At 35.6% G+C, this 18098-nt stretch overlaps 1 protein-coding gene across 2 annotated transcripts in view; it reads right to left on the reverse strand.

Annotated features, from left to right (window-relative positions):
- Nucleotides 1-4257: 4257 nt before the first annotated feature.
- LOC131037891 (probable histidine kinase 6) overlaps nucleotides 4258-18098 on the reverse strand; it is a 30945-nt gene continuing 17104 nt past the window's right edge. Inside the window, exons 7-11 of one of the 2 annotated variants that reach the window (XM_057970131.2) lie at nucleotides 16020-16249; nucleotides 15743-15841; nucleotides 5978-6681; nucleotides 5317-5841; nucleotides 4258-4887 (exon numbers count right to left, since the gene is read on the reverse strand). In XM_057970131.2, the coding sequence (XP_057826114.2) occupies nucleotides 4635-4887; nucleotides 5317-5841; nucleotides 5978-6681; nucleotides 15743-15841; nucleotides 16020-16249 (1811 nt within the window). In that variant the 3' untranslated portion in view covers nucleotides 4258-4634. The remainder of the gene's footprint in view (nucleotides 4888-5316; nucleotides 5842-5977; nucleotides 6682-15742; nucleotides 15842-16019; nucleotides 16250-18098) is intronic. The other variant, XM_059220134.1, reaches the window with a different exon arrangement.

The raw sequence follows: 18098 nt of genomic DNA on the forward strand, positions 1-18098 counted from the left end.
CCTGCCCCAACACAAAGATAACTAAACAACCTCGAAAACTAGTGCTTCACAATGCAGAGATTAAACAATATCACCAAGAGCAATATGACCACAACAAAAGTCTCCCGAAAAGAGCAATATGACCAAGCTGAAAGCTCTAAGTTTAAACTAAATAACATTACAATACTCCAAGATCAAAACAACAACCCCCACAGAATCATCGAATGCCAAATAAATAGCAGTCAACTTGTTATCATGTGCTTGCCAGGAACTGACATCTTTAACCAAAATGTTCAATAGTTACAAGAATGCTCGACCACCAAGTTGGTGACCACAACGTTCACCGTTAGTGGTCTTTAACATGAAGCACAATACATAATGCAATGCTTACAATCCTATAAACATGAAACAAAGATGGATATATTAATATCCATACACGTACAATTTCAACATACATGTGTGGGTATTAATATATTAATAAGTTATAATGTCTTCGAAGATACCAAGTAATATATATATATATATATATATATATATATATATATATATATATATATATATATATATATATATATATATATATATGCCATAATCAGAAGAGAGAGAGATTAACAATATATCCATCACAACAAAATAATATTCAGACTTAGGATAACTATCTACCTAATTGTACAAGGGTGACAAACTGACTCAAGGTTGACATCAATAGGGTGATATGGACCTTTCCATACCATGGCCGAGATGCTCGAGATGTGCGTTCGATTAACCAGACCCAAGACTCATTGGCAATGCTCGTTTCTAATATTTGTGACCCTCTCTTTGATGATAACGTCCCTCCCTATTTGCATGAAAAGAAACCAGTTAGTCAGATCTTAACCAATAATAAAAAAAAATGAAACATCAATTATAAAAATTATTTCTTCAATCATTTCCTACTCATTGAGAGTTTTTCATCCATGTGAGAATAAATATTATCATGTTTATTAAATCATAATAACATAATAATAATCATAATTCCAAAGTTAGGGAAGAGGGATGTAACACTAAGAGCCCTTGATCATAAGAAGAGGGCAATCTTAAAGGGTTCTAGTAAACTTAGTTGGAAAACACCAACACCCTCATCAACTTCCTTGTCTCCTATGATATTGGCACTATTATTTCAAGAAATCTATGGATGCATCAGATACAATCAAATCTGTAGATGTATTGTTTGAGAGATATGACCTGGTAGTCAAGGATATAGGGCAAAAAAATATGGTTCAATTTATTACAAACAATGTTATTTCTTTTGTTGATATTAGGAGACTCCTGGTAGACAAATACCCCTCCTTGTGTTTTACCACATGCAACACATTGCCTTGATCTAACACAAGAAGACACTGAGAAAATTGAATGGGTTAAGGAGGTATTGCAAAAGGTTCACACTATTACCAATTTTTTCTATAATCACATGAAAGTTGTGTATAATGCACTCTTTCACAGAGGGCAAGGAGCTAGTTCAACCAAGGATGGCAATATTTGCAACACACCTCATTGCCCTTCACTCTTTGTCAACAAAAATTGAATTTGAATCGAATGTTTGTCTCAAACGAGTGAATGAGGTTTGGTTTCACAAATCAAGCAAATGGCATAGTGGTGACAAAGTACATGTATTCTACTTGTTTTTGGGATGCAACATAGCTAGTTGTAGAACCTTTAAAGTATCTTGTAAAATTCTTGAGACTAGTTGATATGGATAAATCCCCCATGGGATATTTATATGAAGCCCTGGATAGGGTCAAGGAGGTGATAAGGGGTATAGAAAATAACGAAGCTAGGTGTATGTCATTATGAGACATAATTGATAGATGGGATTAAGATATGTGCTTTCCTCTCCATGTTGCATGATACTTTCCCAATCTAACGTTGCTCTACAACTATTATTTAGACATCTTATCGTTGAAATCATAAAAGCCTTGTTCATATGCATGGAGAAAGTGTTTCGAGCCCCAAAGCAATTGTATAAAGCTATGTCAAAGTTGCAAATGTACAAGTAGACAATGGGTTTTCTCTCTTCTAGGGTGTCATGGCAGAAAGACCTTTCAACCATATAAACTTTTGGCAGATTCTTTATTTTGTCGACATGATTCATTAAATGTGTTAAGAATTTACAATATTCTTACATAATATCATCTTCATATAATATGTTTTTCAACACATTGGTGGGATTTTTTCGTCACAAAACCAAAAATCTTAAATTGATAACAATATGCATTTTGAGCCAACCATACAACTCATGTACTTGTGAATGTAATAGGAATGTTTTTTAACACATTCCATAAAATGCAACCACCTAACACAACGACGGATGATGACTCAATGTTTGTTCACCTCAATCTCTGCTTGAAGCTATAGAAAGCTCAAGATCAAACTTTTAATATACTATTGGGGAAGATGAGCCAATTGAGCATGATGAGATTAATCCAGAGTCTTAAGTGTATTACTTGTGACGTCGTTTTTCTTTAGTCTGATGATTTTGAAATCCTAGTGAAGGCCAACATGGATCCTCATTAGCTTGAATGATTAGGACACATTCTTACCAAAGCTTCATCATTACGACCTCAAGAACGAAACTCTACGAAAAAGTATACAATTGAAAGAGGAAATCCATTGTGGTCTTTGGCAATAGCTACTAGCTTGGCCCACATTTGAGTTAATTGATTCTTAAGCTCTGCATTGAAGCTAAGTTTTTGTTTCAAGACTTAACAAGAGATGACTATCGCAATTTAACAATAAAAAGTAAACCATGCATAATCACTTCAATAGGTGTAAAAGCATTAAAGAAAACAATGTACATCAAAGCAACCAAATATATAATAAGATAGATTGCCAAAAGAAATCTGATATCACGTTTTGAGAACAATGCAGCCCTAACAATGCTGATGATGCAATCAAACTCCTGAAAAATCAAAGAACTAACTATCAATTGATTTATTTGTTTAACTGTTGTTTCTTTGTAGCATACGTAGGAGGTATATTAGGAGTTTAGGAGGCATATTAGGAGTTAAATTGTTGTTGCATTGTAATTTATGTAGAAGGTAATTTAGGAGTTTGTGGTTGAATAAATGGATTTCTGTAGACATAGGAGTGAGTTTTAGAGATGTAATTTTTTTATTTCTAGTAATGAGTACAAAGCATAGTTTCAAGGGTTACGAAGCCCAATAATTTTTTAGTTTTTGTCCTATTATGCTTATTTCCTCTACAAAGAGAACAGTTTATAGATTTGCACTATCTGAAGAACCCGATTTCCACCTTAATTTTCTGTTAAAAATACTTGGAAGAAGTCAAAATTAATTGTCAAATTTGTTTGTGTATATTTACACATCCAAAAAACATGTTTAACGGTTTCCAGCTTGTGACAAAAAAGACATTTGAAGTAGCAAAAGAGAATTGTGAGACATTGTCCAACAGCAATTTTATAATGGAGGATCTTCCAAGCTAGCAATTGTGCCTTAGCTTCAGCTTTGGAGTTCCAAACAGCAAAGCTCAAGCTAAACCTCTTAGGCTCAGACCAATTCACTTTCCATTTCAACTTTAAGACTCGGACCAATTCACTTTCAATTTCAAATTTAGAGTTAGAAATTTATGATTATAAGTTTGAGCGGAAAACTATCAATATCATAGCATGGGTGCCATCTCCAATCCTCCAAAAAGATTGCATGTGATAGAGTAGATAATTTTAATTGAAGAGATAGGAAAAAACTCGCGAATCTTATGAATGTCATTGATCAGAGCAGTGCCCAATTTAAAGTCATTTCTAAGTTGCAAATAACTTTCCCAAGTTAATGAGAACTCCCAAATGACGCTGAATTCCTTAATGACAGTTTTGAATAAGATCTAATAAGATCTAAGCGAGAGGCTGCTACTGTTAGGAAAATCGATCTAGTCCAAATAGATTAAGATGAAAAGCTCCTCCCATGTTTATAGTAAATTCAACCAATCACACAATGGGCATGATGTTAAGATGGAAAGATCACTTAACATAAATGCAATCAATATCTCCCAGCAAAATCCGATAAACAATGATTTTAATATATTCTTCCCTTCTACTTTATGTTCAACCTCACTTTATTAAGGTGAAGACATCTATAACAGAACTACGGGATTTCATCTCTGATCCCATTCAGTATAATTAAAATTGAACTTATTTCCCCATCTGTTTGCTTCAACCCAAATTAACGTGTCACATGATTGAAGATTCGGTCCAAAAGTAGATTCTATGTAATAAAAAATAATTAGGACTTGTGAATCGATTTCCGTACGCCTTAATTTTATTTCTTTGTAGGTATGATATATGACAGGGAGCATGCAAACGTAACATGGATTGAAACTTGCAGAGTATAGGAATCATTGGGAGTGAAGCGATTAGAGTTCAAACCAGCCTAATTTCAATTTACAAATGCAATTTTATCCTCCAAGTTGCAAAGTCTGTAAGCAACTGTAACCAGTGAAAGAGCAGACCGTCCCATTCTACTATAATACATGGGAGATCTTAAGAATACTTAAAAAGGTAAAACTTTAGGACTCTTACTAACAATTAATTATCAAAAAATGGAGCCAAAGCCCTGTGCAACCTCCTACAAAAGACTTAGTGGCACATCCCCATGATATTGATGCTATGGAATTGATGATTTGTCAAAGAATGGAGCTAAGGCTTTGTACAATTGTTCCTCTTCAAAGGGCTTGGACACGTATCCATCCATGCCACATCGCAGGCATTCCTCATGAGTTGCCTGGATAACGTCTGCTGTCATTGCTAGGATCGGTACATGCCACCTTTTGCTGTGAACAACCTGCATTTCACCACAGTTGCTTTTGCGCTCCATGTTGAAAAGCTCTGCCGCTCTAATCTGCCGGGTGGCCTCAAACCTGAAGATACATGAAATATGGAAGGATTTAAGTAATTTGTCATAATAGGAAATACTGAAAATGCCAAAACAACAGATGACCTTTTAGAGTTTTAAGGTTTGACCACAATGTGAATAACCCACTGAAACTATGAAGCAAGTTTATCTCTTAATCTATGAAATGTAGGACATTAAGTTGTTTTCGTTCTGATGAGAAAAGGAAACACAATAAAATAAGATTTCATAAAGCATGCCAAATAACTTAAGTTTTCACTTAAATAGAACATGCTCGTAAATTTTCAGGATTTGTTAATTCTTTTTTGTATTATGTGGTTCGCTTAACTGCGTTTTGCTACGTAAATGGACTTTAAAAAGGGCCTAAAAAGCAGGACATAACCCCTTCCAGAAGTACGGTTTAGTCTGTTTAGAGGTTGAATAGTAAAGAATGTACCCATCCATTTCTGGCATTTGAACATCCATGAAACATGCATCAAAATTGTGTGGCGGCTGAAGAAGAGAAATTGCAGATTTTCCACTGTCTGTACAAGTAACATTAGCACCGTACTTCTTCAGTGCACCAGCAGCCACTCGGCGGTTGACAATGTTGTCATCTACAACAAGTAAGCATTTGCCAGACAAGACACTAGAAAGGGGGACTGAGGGCTTTGAAGGTTCTATTAGATGCTCTCTCCTCTTGAAGCCAAGCGCTAGCTGTAAGCAAATTGCCAGCATGCTGGCACGTAATGGCTTCATAATAACTGTTTCAGCGAACCCTGCAGCTTTCGCTTTTTGAGTTTCTTCAGGTGTCAAAGATGTTGCCAAGAGAATAATCTTAAGTAATCCTTTTGATTGTAGAAAGGGTCCTCTTGGAAAGAGACCAGCTCTTACTTCAGATGGGAATAATAGGCCCGTTCCAGGACCCCAAGCATCCTTCTCTATTAGGACCATGTCTATCCCATCTTTGACACAGTCATTCCTAGCCCATTGGAAAAAACAATCAATTATTTACTACATAAACAAATAAATAGTGTATGGTGAATGGTAAAAACCATAATACGATCAGTTTTATGCAATAAAGACTAACAAAAACAATGAAAATCAAGAAAGCATACCCGTAACTCTCTGTTGGAAAACCATCCATTCCATTCAGCATAGACAAAGCTAATTGAGAACTAGTGACTGTTTTGACCTCTATCCCAAACCTCTGCAAATGATGCTTTGTTACCAGAGACCGCACTGGCTTCCCATCCAATACAAGTGCCTTCATTCCTCTAAACTGACTCGTTAGCTTTGCAGATCCTAGTAATATATCACCACTTTCTCTGTTCTCCTGTCCCACTTTTAACAAAGCAGTGAATGAAAATGTACTTCCAACACCTGGACGGCTTATAAATCTAATCTCACCACCCATTAACTCGATCAAGCAGCGACTAATACTAAGACCAATTCCTGTCCCCCCATGTGTCCGAGAAGTGGAGCTGTCTGCCTGCATAAAAGGTGTGAAAACTCGATGTTGTGCATGAATGGGAATCCCAATCCCTGTATCTTCTACACTAACTGCTAGCTTTACATCATCCGTTAGCTTAGGGAACTTCACTTTTCCATCAGACTCTAAAAATATAGCTTCGCTGTTAAATAACAACTTAAACGATTCCCAGTTATTTCTCCCATCTGCAGCCTCTAAACCACTAAGGGTGTCGGAATTATGCAAAGCAGGATCTTCAATGGATTTTTTAGAGCTAGAAAGCCACTGTGTGAGCATGCTGACCTCCTCTGCACGGTGTACACATATAAAGATGTGACCTTTCATTGTAAACTGCCAACACAATAGTCAAAAACAATGTTGAACGTCACTCAAATTTTACATATCAATTATTTCAAAAATGATAAAACGTTTGAAAAAACAATGGAAAATTGTCATTGAGCAGAGCAAAAACTTAAGTCTGGATGAGCAGTTTGTTTAACTGAATTAAGTATATAGGAAAATTGAAGTGTGCCCTGGTGCATTTATTTTTTCACTGCGTATGTTAGTGTGACAAACAATTTCGAAGATTCTTTCAATGCTTTCCACTTAGCACACTGCCCAATTTCCCCTTGCAAAATAGTATCCAGGAAATACATCTTACCTTTTCTGAGAAGATTTATAAAGATGAACGAGAAGATTGTAATAATCTTTTATCAAATGTTTATGAATCGAAATATATAGCCTTGAAGATTTAAATGAATTACATTTTGACAAACTTATTTTGCAGCCCCAATTGAGATTATACTTTCAGTGAGTGCTTAATGAGCATTTTAACTGGTTGTGATATAGGAAACTTGTAACAAAGTTCCTCTTGACACATTTATTCAATCAACTTTATAAATTGCAAACACCCCCTTATTTTGCAGCCCCCGACTAAGATTCTACATTCAGTAAGTGTGTAATGAGCATTTTAACTGGTTGTAATATAGGAAAGTTGTAATAAGGTTTCTCCTGGCACATTTACTCAACCAACTTTATAAATTCCAGATCCTCCCCATTCATGTTCCCTTGCTATTTTCCCAATCAAATATTATTTCTAGGAATTTGGGGGTACTTCTTTCTAGGCATCACCCAATTTCGCCTTGCTACATTTCACTGTTCACCCAAAAAAGGGGCTTGGTGGAGCTTCAAAGGTTATCCATTTTACATGCAATTTCCAATTTCTCTTTCAGGATTGAGATAAAAAAAAATAACAGTTGACTTTTCTCAGTTCGTTTGTAAGGGTGGATCAGAAGATTATGGTGTATTCTTCATTGAAGACCTGATTAGAATTGTATAGTTCGAAAGTTCAAACGAGTTTCATTTCAAAAGAAAGGCCTTTGCCATCCTCAAAATATAGATTCTACCTTCACTTGTTGCTATCATTTGTTCTCAAATGGCATTTTTTGGATTGCGTAGCCTAAACAAAACATACAGCCATTATGCTTTTCAAATATGTTCAGGATTTACTTCTCATGAAAATCACTTGGTAAAGGAGAGGAGACAGCGACATTACAAAGCAGAAAGAGTTAATCAAAGCATCTGAAGGAAATTCCTACAAATGACGAACTAAGACAGTAGAACATCCCTTAATCTGCCAACATAGTAAAGAGGCTTAATTGCAAATTCAACTACTGGTCATCACAGGGGCACAAACTACAATTTAAGGAAAATAAATGAATCTATTTACAATCCATTGACGCAGACATCATAAAAAGGTAAAAGGAAGCATTTTAGGCCCTAGACCCTTGTGGACAAGGTAAGCATGCCTATTTATCAACCAAATTGTGAACACCTTGGTGACGATGCTCTGGAGTAAACCAGGTGTTAATCCCAAAAAATAACCTCTGTTATATTTTAGGCAACATAAACAACTCTAATGCATCCTAATGGTGACGATGCTCTGGAGTAAACCAGGTGTTAATCCAAAAAACAACCTCTGTTATATTTTAGGCAACGTAAACAACTCTAATGCATCCTAATCAATATTGATGTCTGCAGATGACCGAAGTAATTAAATGGAACTCCAAAGTAAATGGTACAACAAACAGTAATAGGGTGATGGGAAACCATTCAAAGATACCAAAACTAATCTAAGTAATATAAAGAAAATATGGGTAAAAACCCAAAAAATGTGAACCCAACATTTCAAGTATAAATAGCCAAGAGGGATGAACCCCGCAGTATGAGGCCACACATTCTAACAGAGCTGGATGCAAATGAAACCTGAACCAGACGGCAACAATGCTGCACATCATAAGCTGTTATCAGAGTGTCACTGTTGTTGTCATCTTCAAAGTGAATATAACCTTTGCATGACCCAATACTTATCCATTTGAGAGTACTCAACTAGGATGGACAATTCTTTCATGCATTGTTGTGGGACGGATAATGTGGAAATGGAGTGACACCACATAGGTTGGGCCACCCTGGCAGCAATCTGCAAAGAGCAGTGTCTTCTTATTGCCTTGTCTCCATCAATGTCTATAATGTCTTTATCTTGGAAGGCACTTAAATGCTCCTACATGCCTTTATCTGAGAAAACACTTAACACCGACGTGTGCAATGGCTAGAAAAATAACTAAGCATCAAAACAACTTGTGTGTAGGAAAACCCCAGCAAAGTCTTGCACATCAAGGTGAGTTCTCAAAGGAAACCGAACAGCATCTTTAGTCAGGCCAGCAAAAGAAAGTTAAGAGTTGCCTTGTGAATTCCCTGTGAACCCTTTGATCTCAACATAGATCAAGCACCTAAACATATGGGCCCCTTATTATCAGCTTTTATGTAGAGAAGATTCATGTTACCACAAGGGGGTATGATGGTCAATTAGCAACCTAAGCTAGTGGAAACAAACCCTCAATTGGCTAAAGCAAATCCTCAAACCACATGACCTATGTTACCAATCTGCCTTAGAATTACACCAGGTTTATACCTGATCCACAATTGCAACTTAGTCCATTGTGGGTGCAGACAAGGCATGTCCAGATGCACCCAAGTTCGTCCAAGTACACCCTATAGCATACCCATGTGAACCCTAAAGCATTTAGCAGCACCCAAGACAAACTACAGCCAACCAAGCATTTTTTTTGCCTTTTAGGCCTCATGGGTTGATCCATAACTCAAAAACACAACTAAACCCTAAATTTGACCTCAAAACAACCTGAACACAGAAATAGACACATTTACCACATTTTAAAAACGAAGCACACTTGTTGAACTTTCATTCTTGCTTGTCACTGCATGTATAGAAACGAAGATTGAACACTGAAGGTTCGAACAAGGTTAGATATCTATTACCATGCACATGCAAGAGCCCGGGGAGATTGAGAAGAAAGATTCTTTGATTAAACGTACGTTTTTTGGTTTGTTTTTCCTTGTTTTTTTGGTACAAACTTATGAATCAAGATGGTGGTGTCTACCATTGCCAATGGATGGCAAGATACCTTAATCAATAACCGATTTGATTGCAATGTTCCCTAAAAATCAATGTTGTTCAAAGTCATGGATTGCGAGGGGCAATTGAAAGACCTAAATCAAGCCCTTAATCAATAATCAATTTGATTGCAATGTTCCCTAAAAGCAATGTTGTTCAAAGTCATGGATTGTGAGGGGCAATTGAAAGATGCAAATTTTATTGTAGACATTCTTATAGGAGCCATTGAGTAAGTGGGGTCCCAAAATGTTGTCAATTGAGACAACATGCTATTGACGCATCCTTTAGACACCTTGTGTTGTCCACTAACCTCAAATTAATGCTACAAAAGTCGGGCTTAAAGCACATAGGCAGCCAAGGTGGCCAAAATTTTGCACATGCCTACTTCAGCATACAACAATTCAAACCCTACCTAGTTTAAATGTTTCATAATACAATAAAGAGAACAAAGAATCCCCCATGCACAACATGTATCATAAAGTCTCAGTTAACTATACCCCTAAGGATTTTAGAGTTTTTATATTACCTTATATAAAGCCCTTGGTGCAAAAATTGTCACCAATACATAGGCATAGAACAACATGGCAATCCATGCACTATGCAAGGCAAATTGATCAACATGGAACTACATAAAATGGGAATGAAAGGAAACAGTAGTCCCAATGAGCACCTAGCAACAAAAGAATGGTGGTGTAGACTTAATTGAAAGCAAGTTCATGGGAGCAATAAAAGAGAAATATTTTATTGGATAGAGTTGTTGACTAATAGAATCCATCATACTATATGATTATTCGTCGATACAAAATACACTCAAGCAACACCAAATAGGGAAATATGTTGGGAACTTCCAGTGATTCCTCATGGCAATCTATTTTTAGATGGAAATCTTTGGGACCACAATGTTCAAATATACAATGGTAAGAGGATGTAATGAAATAACTTGCACAAGAAAAGAAGATAGTAGGAAATATGTTGCGAATTGATAATACTTGACAATTATAAGCCTCTTTGAGTGGGAAAATCTTGAAATGTCTACACCAAGAACACAATTCGCAATATGAACATGATAAACTAACTTAAACCTACTACATATACCTAATTATATCATGGTTTCCACCTAGGATTACTTAGATGCCTAAATTTTATAACTAGTACAACTTAATTATCTAGATAAAAACATAATAATTATCATATAACTTGATTCAGAGGTAAGGTGGCCACAATATGATTACTCATAAACTTATGCACACGATAGGACTAAGGGCATAGCATTCTTCCCTCCTCGTACAATCATTTTCCTCAATGTTGATCACTTGTGGATGCTTTTGAAAAAACAAATTCATCTTCCCATGTTGAACTTCAGCAGTCAAATACTTCCATTTAATAAGATATTTTGTGATTGTTTGAATCCTTGACTTCTTCATGTGTGTCTAGACAATTCACTTAGACTTCAAGATGGGTCTTCCCTTTCAGGTAGCACTATTCGTGTTAGAATTTGCATTGCTCCAATTTCCTCTTCATTTTGTTCCATGCCTTTGCATTGTTCTCCTTGACACTAGAGGATACCTCTTATGGTGCTAAATGTGTTCTTTCACTTCTCTAAACTTTTGGTGTGCCTTAGAATAAGGGGTGAAAGATGGTAGATGCTAGCCTAGCATTTGATTGAATGGCTTAATCAAGATCTCCTTTAGTAGGCAATCCTTTCCAAATTTCTTTGAGTTGCTATTGTGACTTCTCCTTCTCTTTCTTTTTCTCCTTCTTTCCCTACTCCTTCTCCTCCACCTCCACGTACTTCTTCTTCTTCTTCTTCTTGCACATTCTTCATACAAGTTATTAGATCCTATATGAGTGGGATCCACTAAATTATTTGGCTAACAATCCATCATGGTATTAGGATCAAACTCAAAAAAACCATATGCCTCTTAGGAGACTTCTTCCCAAGCCTTGTTATATGTATCCATATCTTGGGAACCTCGATAACCTTGGTTGGAAACTATTTGTTCAACCATCACCTTAGATCTCCTATCTCAACTTTCATCTTTGACAAGATTTATTCCTTTATCTCTCAACTACTAGATTATCTTTTTAAGGAGTCCTTAATAAAATGAATGTATAATATTTGTCTCTTGTTAAAGAGGGGACTACCATGATGCCACCAATATAATTTTTACAATAACTTACTCAAAACAAATCAAACTAATCTCAAATTTTTACTATAACTTACTAGGGCCTTCATCTCACATTTCTAAAAAAATCACCAACAAATTAGCTGATTTGCCCCCTTGAGAGCAAATTTGGTGAAAACCCTACTTTCACAAATTCTTATCCTCTAAGTTTCAAGAGCATTCTATGATACCATTTGTCATGGGATAAATTGCACAAAAGAAGAATATAATAGGAAGTTTGTTGCAAATGCTTGAAAATAATAAGCTACTTTGAGGGGGGGAAACCTTCAAATATCTCCAATAAGAGCACAAATCACAATTTGATGATAATAAAATAACCACTAGCTACCATATATACTTCATTATGCCATGGCTGCCACCCAAGCTGACTTAAATACCTAAATATGAAAACTATGACAACTTAATTATATAATCCTACAATAATGATCATATTACTTAATTTAGAGTTGAGGTAGACACAAGCTAACCTCTCATAACCAAATCCACATTGTAGGATTAAAGGTGTAGCAAAGGATAACCTAGACTACTACAAGGAAAGGGAAGCATATAGGGAACAATGTTGGCATATGTGCAGAGTTTGATGAAATGATGATATTGTATGTTGTCATTGATGTCAATATGCTGAAGTATGAACCCGTATATTGAAGTAAGCAAACTGGCAAGTGAGCCGGTATAATGGTATGAACCGATATATGCAAAGTTTGTATCGGGGTTTCATTTGATATGACTACCAGTTGGTAGTCTCAGCTTCAAGGTTTCCGGTTGGTGTATTCCAAGTCTGTGTGATTCGACCGACGACATCCTACAATGAGTTAGCATTGAAATGAAGATTAGATCGTGCTACCACGTCAGCCTTGTGCGCATGAAGAATCTCCTTGAGGATCTTGCATGAAGAAGATTGATTCTATCTACCTCGGGAATGTGCAAAATCTTAGCAAACGGTGGAGAGCGCGTGATGGGTTATCAGCTTCCAAAAGCGGTGAAGAGCGAACGATGGAGAACGTCTTGAGATTTGTTCAAGATTGTTTTACTCTATGTAATGTGTTTGAACGGTCAGGATTGGATCGACTGTATTGTTAACCTAGATGCTTAGGGTTTTACGTTTTGGCTACCGACCTAATTGTTGTCTATAAGGTCGATGATGATTTTCATTTGAAGTTGTTGGCAAATGATTGTATGTGAGGTGATTCTTGCCAGACCAGAGAAGTGAGTAGAGATTTGCAAAGTGTGATGGCAGATGTAAAGGAATTGAAGCGAATCTGCCTTGGCATTAAGTGTTGTTATCAGATCAGTGTATTACTTGTTGACTTCTAACCATTTCAGCAGTTGGAAAATCTCTCAACCGAGTAGCTTTAACAGGCTTTTTGTAAATCCTTTAATAAGGTGACTCAAAATCATTGAGTTCTTTAAATCCTCTGACAAGGTAACCTTTAACAAGGTTTTAACCTCTAACCGGGTATTTAGCCATCCCTTAATCGGGTGATCCCTAACAGGATTGGTTCCTAGCAGAACCTGTTGTAAAGTCTTTAACCGGACTAGGCTCCTAACAGAGCGAACTTCAGAAGAGTTCAAGAACAACTTGTGGGTATTCATCCCCACCGTGGTTTTTCCCAGTTGGGTTTCCACGTGAAAAAACAGTGTGTTATGTGTGACGCTTTTTCATGTGATGTTTTAGTATTTTTTGTTAAGCGGTAATGCAAGCTGATCCAATGGTCATTTTATTTCTGATGGTTTACTTGCTTAAGCATATGGGTGAAGTTGAGATGAGATGTTAGGTCTGAAGATGATCTAGATGAACAGGTTTATGTCTTTCACAATCATATTGTGTTTTACCGGTAGTGCCTTGATTTAGATCAGTGATACTGTTTGCCAGTTAGTGCAGTCTTTGCAGTTTAAGTTGTTTAAGGAAGTTTCAGTCTATACTGATTCACCCCCCCCCAATATCTATTGGGTATTTATTGTTCATCATTAATCATCAAACAATGCATACAAAGAACATGCAATTGCAAAAGGGAGTGAGTAGGATGAAGAATTAAAGAGGATAGAGGGATGCCTACGACAATTTCCTTCTTCAACAAGAGTAGGTTACATGGCATCTACAACCCAATAGTCTCTTATAAATTGTTTCTCCAAAGTTGATCAGATGTAGAAATTGCTTCATTCACCACTCTATCTCTAACATACACTTCTACTTTGGCTCAAAGACCATGCTAATAGATTTTCTTTGATTGCCTTTTCACAATTTCCTTCGCTCTTCTTGTTCCACCAATCTATGAGATCATCTAATTTCTTGGTTTCTCCCCTTGCCATATTAAGGGTATTTCACCACTATTATTTAGACTTAATGACATCAATTTCTCGAGCATTGTGTTGAGCTTCACTTCACTCTTCTTCCTCCAAACAACTTCTTTCTTCAAAACACTAATTGTTTAATCCAAAAACACTCAAATATACTAGATTAATCAGAAAGCACTCAGATATACTAGATTATTTGTTGGTAATGTGCTTGACAAACATGTTCAACACAAATTTCTTGTAATATAATGTAGTGCCCCACAAGGAGTTGGGGTAGAAAATTCAACAATGTGCCCGTATCTTCTATAAGTTCCAAATTGTATCCAATGATTCTTTGTTTCTCTTGAATTTTTGGATGTCTTTTCATACTAAAAGAACCCACAAGAAACAAAATATTTTTGTGAGATCGGTCTCTTGCTCTTGTTTTTTCTCTATTGCTTTGTAAATAGGCTCACACATTTATGTTTCCATTTTTTCAAAGTCGTCAAGTATTGTTTGATCAATGCCAATTATCTACAAATTCTGACCTGACTTCATGTAAGTAATGGCACGAAATGTTTTTCTAAATTATTACACTACAAATTGCATTATATAAATAAAAACATAACAATGTATATCAATCGATTACAAACAAATAACAATGACTAATTTATTCCAAGTTGGTGCTTGATAGAGTCATGAATAACGAGGACCATGTACAAATGAACTCCTACACTAACTACGAGAATCCTATTTGAAGTGCTCAACAGTTGTTTGTAGGACCAAAATTGTTAGAAACCACTTGCAACAATTTCCTAGCAATTACCCACAAGCCTGTACAAGTAATTAACACGATCAGTTTTGTACATGGCAAAACAGCATAACAATTTCAAATTAATAGAACTACATGAAATTGTTAACGTACTTCAAGTGCATCTGCAAATGGTACTCCTTGTGGCTCTTCTAATTTACCCTACATCACCTAATGTCAATGATGGTGATGGTGATAATACTCTTTGTGAAGAGCCATACGACAATGAGTATTGATTTTCTTATTTTACTCTCACATCAAAGTATATTTCATTAAATGAATTTTATGAGGCATTCTTAACTTAGTTCCTGTTTTTAGAATAATATATAATAAAATCATACATTAAATATATGCAAGCATTAATATGATTAAACTGGGGTTGAGATAGAAAAAGAAACCTAAATCACATTACACTGAAAAAAAAATTCATTGAATAAGTCCGCAAAGAATCACAAGATATTAATCCAAACACCTTAAACTACTTCTATATTAGGAAGAGAGCAAACTATGACAATGAAATTTTGCGGATTTTTTAGCAGATAACATTAATTGTATGCCATATAGCTGCAATTAGAATGTTCAGAATTACTGAAAAAACATACAGAACCAAAAACAAAATACCATGGTAGAAAACTAAGAAAAATTAATTGTGAAAAGAGGAGGGAGTACTTTGACAGAATTGCAGACAAGGTTGGTGATGATCTGCTGAAACCTCCCAGGATCACCAATGACAACCTCAGGAACTCTTTCAGATACAAATACTGCTAGCTTCTCTTCACCAAGAGATCATCACATGAAACAAAAATCAACAATCTAGTCAACTAATAATTACAATAAAACACCACCCTTCCTCCCATTTATTTCTTTCTTCTAAAAATTACTTTCACAACAATGGTCCAATTTATATTGAAAAGCTTGCAAACATGTCATGTGTATACTTCGGTACCTCAATGCCTTTTGCTTGAACTTTAGCAGAAAAGAGAGACAGAACACTGTCAAGGACTGAACGTATATTGAAAGCCACTGTCTCAAGTTCAAGGCGTCCAGATTCAATCTTTGCCTGGTCCAAAACTTCATTTATTAATGTTATCAAAGCTTTTCCACTTGACTGTGCTGTTTGAGCATAGTCCTTCTGTGTAGCATCCAAGTTTGTATCCATGAGCATTTGAAGCATACCTATCATCCACAATTACACGAGTGTTTAAAGATACTTTAATTAAATGACTAAAAGTCAAATCATTCAGCATTTGGTGTAGATATCCAAATCTAGACATAAGTTGTTTCAATAGATGATATAGTGACGAAACAGATAAAATTGTGTCAGAACAAACACTACAACTAACTTGAATTGAAGAAATAAAAACCTAGATCAATAGGAGTGGAAGATACTGAATTTAGATATTCATTGTGCGTGCAAGAGGAACAAGTGTCTGCTGGGCAAATGTCTCATGAATATGCCCAAAAATTGAAAAACTAAAAGAATACCAGTTTACATGTAACAGACAATTCAATACACAGCACACATTTCCAATAAAATATAAAATTGTGCAAGAACGAACACTAGAACCAACATGAAACAAAGAAATAAAAACCTAGATCAATAGGAGCTGAAGATACTGAATTTAGATATTCATTGTGTGCAAGGGGAACAATGTTTCATGGTTGCCCTTGAAATGTGGAAAAAAATTTAAGTGTCTGCTAGGCAAATGTCTCATGAATATGCCTAAAAAATGAAAAACTAAAAAATTACCAGTTTACATGTAACAGAAAATTCGATATAAAGAAAACATTTCCAACAATCTAATGCATTGGCAACTTTATTGGTACAAAGTGATTTCTTTCTAATAAACAAATTCTTCAATTAAAGTGCAGCTGCAAATCAACTAGTACGGGAGAAAGGTAAGGCACAATTTTTCATGATAAACTATCTGTGAATGTTATACTAGATAACGTTCTTGAGAGATTATTATAGTACTGTGTAGGAAAATATTTTAAAACATGCCATTTGTAATATGGATCTTACATGTTAATCCAGGGATCAAGACACTAAATTGCAGAAACATAATGTGTTATGAGCAAAAAGCAAAGGAAACGAAGTTTGAACACAATAAACACCTGATACTGTTATATTAATGGAATATTTAATGAAAATGAAAATAATTCATACAAGGATGGCAATCTCTAGAAGATATGTGACACTACATCACTTTGATTTTTACATTTGGATATCAATTCCATTATAGCTATTTCTAGCAGGAAAAAATCTAAACATATATAATGACACAATTTTTGTTAGACTCTGTTGTTGTCTGACAAGAGACGCCCAAGAAGTGAAGAGATATAACGTGAAGTTAAACACATTCAAACACAATATTTTGGTTTAAGAAGTTTTTCAGACTTGAGATACAATTTTGTATGTTTAATTTTCAGGGCCTCTGAAACATTTTTCAAGACATCTTATGTCTACAAATAGAGAGGTATTACCCAAGTAAAGAGGCATGTCTTGGAAAAATCCTAAGATTTCCATCAGGAGAAGCCCCTCCACAACCATTGTTACCAAGACCTTGACCAATGTATCCCATCTTCTTTTACCTGAAGTTGATTTCTTAACTGTGATTTTAAAAACTGTCAAATGAATCTGATGGATAACCCCAGTGCTAAAAAGAAGAGGGACTTTACTATTCTCTGATCTTTATGTGGGCAATTTTTGTTAAGTTCAATTCATCTACAACTCTTTGCATTCTATTACAGATCAGTACACATTTCTTCAAGAAACTCCTGCATATTTTGGTTGCATCTCTTCTGGTTCAACACAATCCTTTGATGATAAGGTTTTCAAATTGAGAAAGTCTACAATGCAATTTTATGGTTAAGGCAGACCACCACAAACCTCTAATGGTGTCACATCTAATTGAGCATAGGAGATGACACTAATTACAAGCACGTGAATCCTTACCATGAATCACCCAACTAACTATGCATATTCTTTCTCCGATTCACCCAACTAACTACATATGTTTAAGGG

This window comes from Cryptomeria japonica, chromosome 4 (assembly GCF_030272615.1).
Source record: "Cryptomeria japonica chromosome 4, Sugi_1.0, whole genome shotgun sequence".
NCBI classification, from domain to species: Eukaryota; Viridiplantae; Streptophyta; class Pinopsida; order Cupressales; family Cupressaceae; genus Cryptomeria; species Cryptomeria japonica.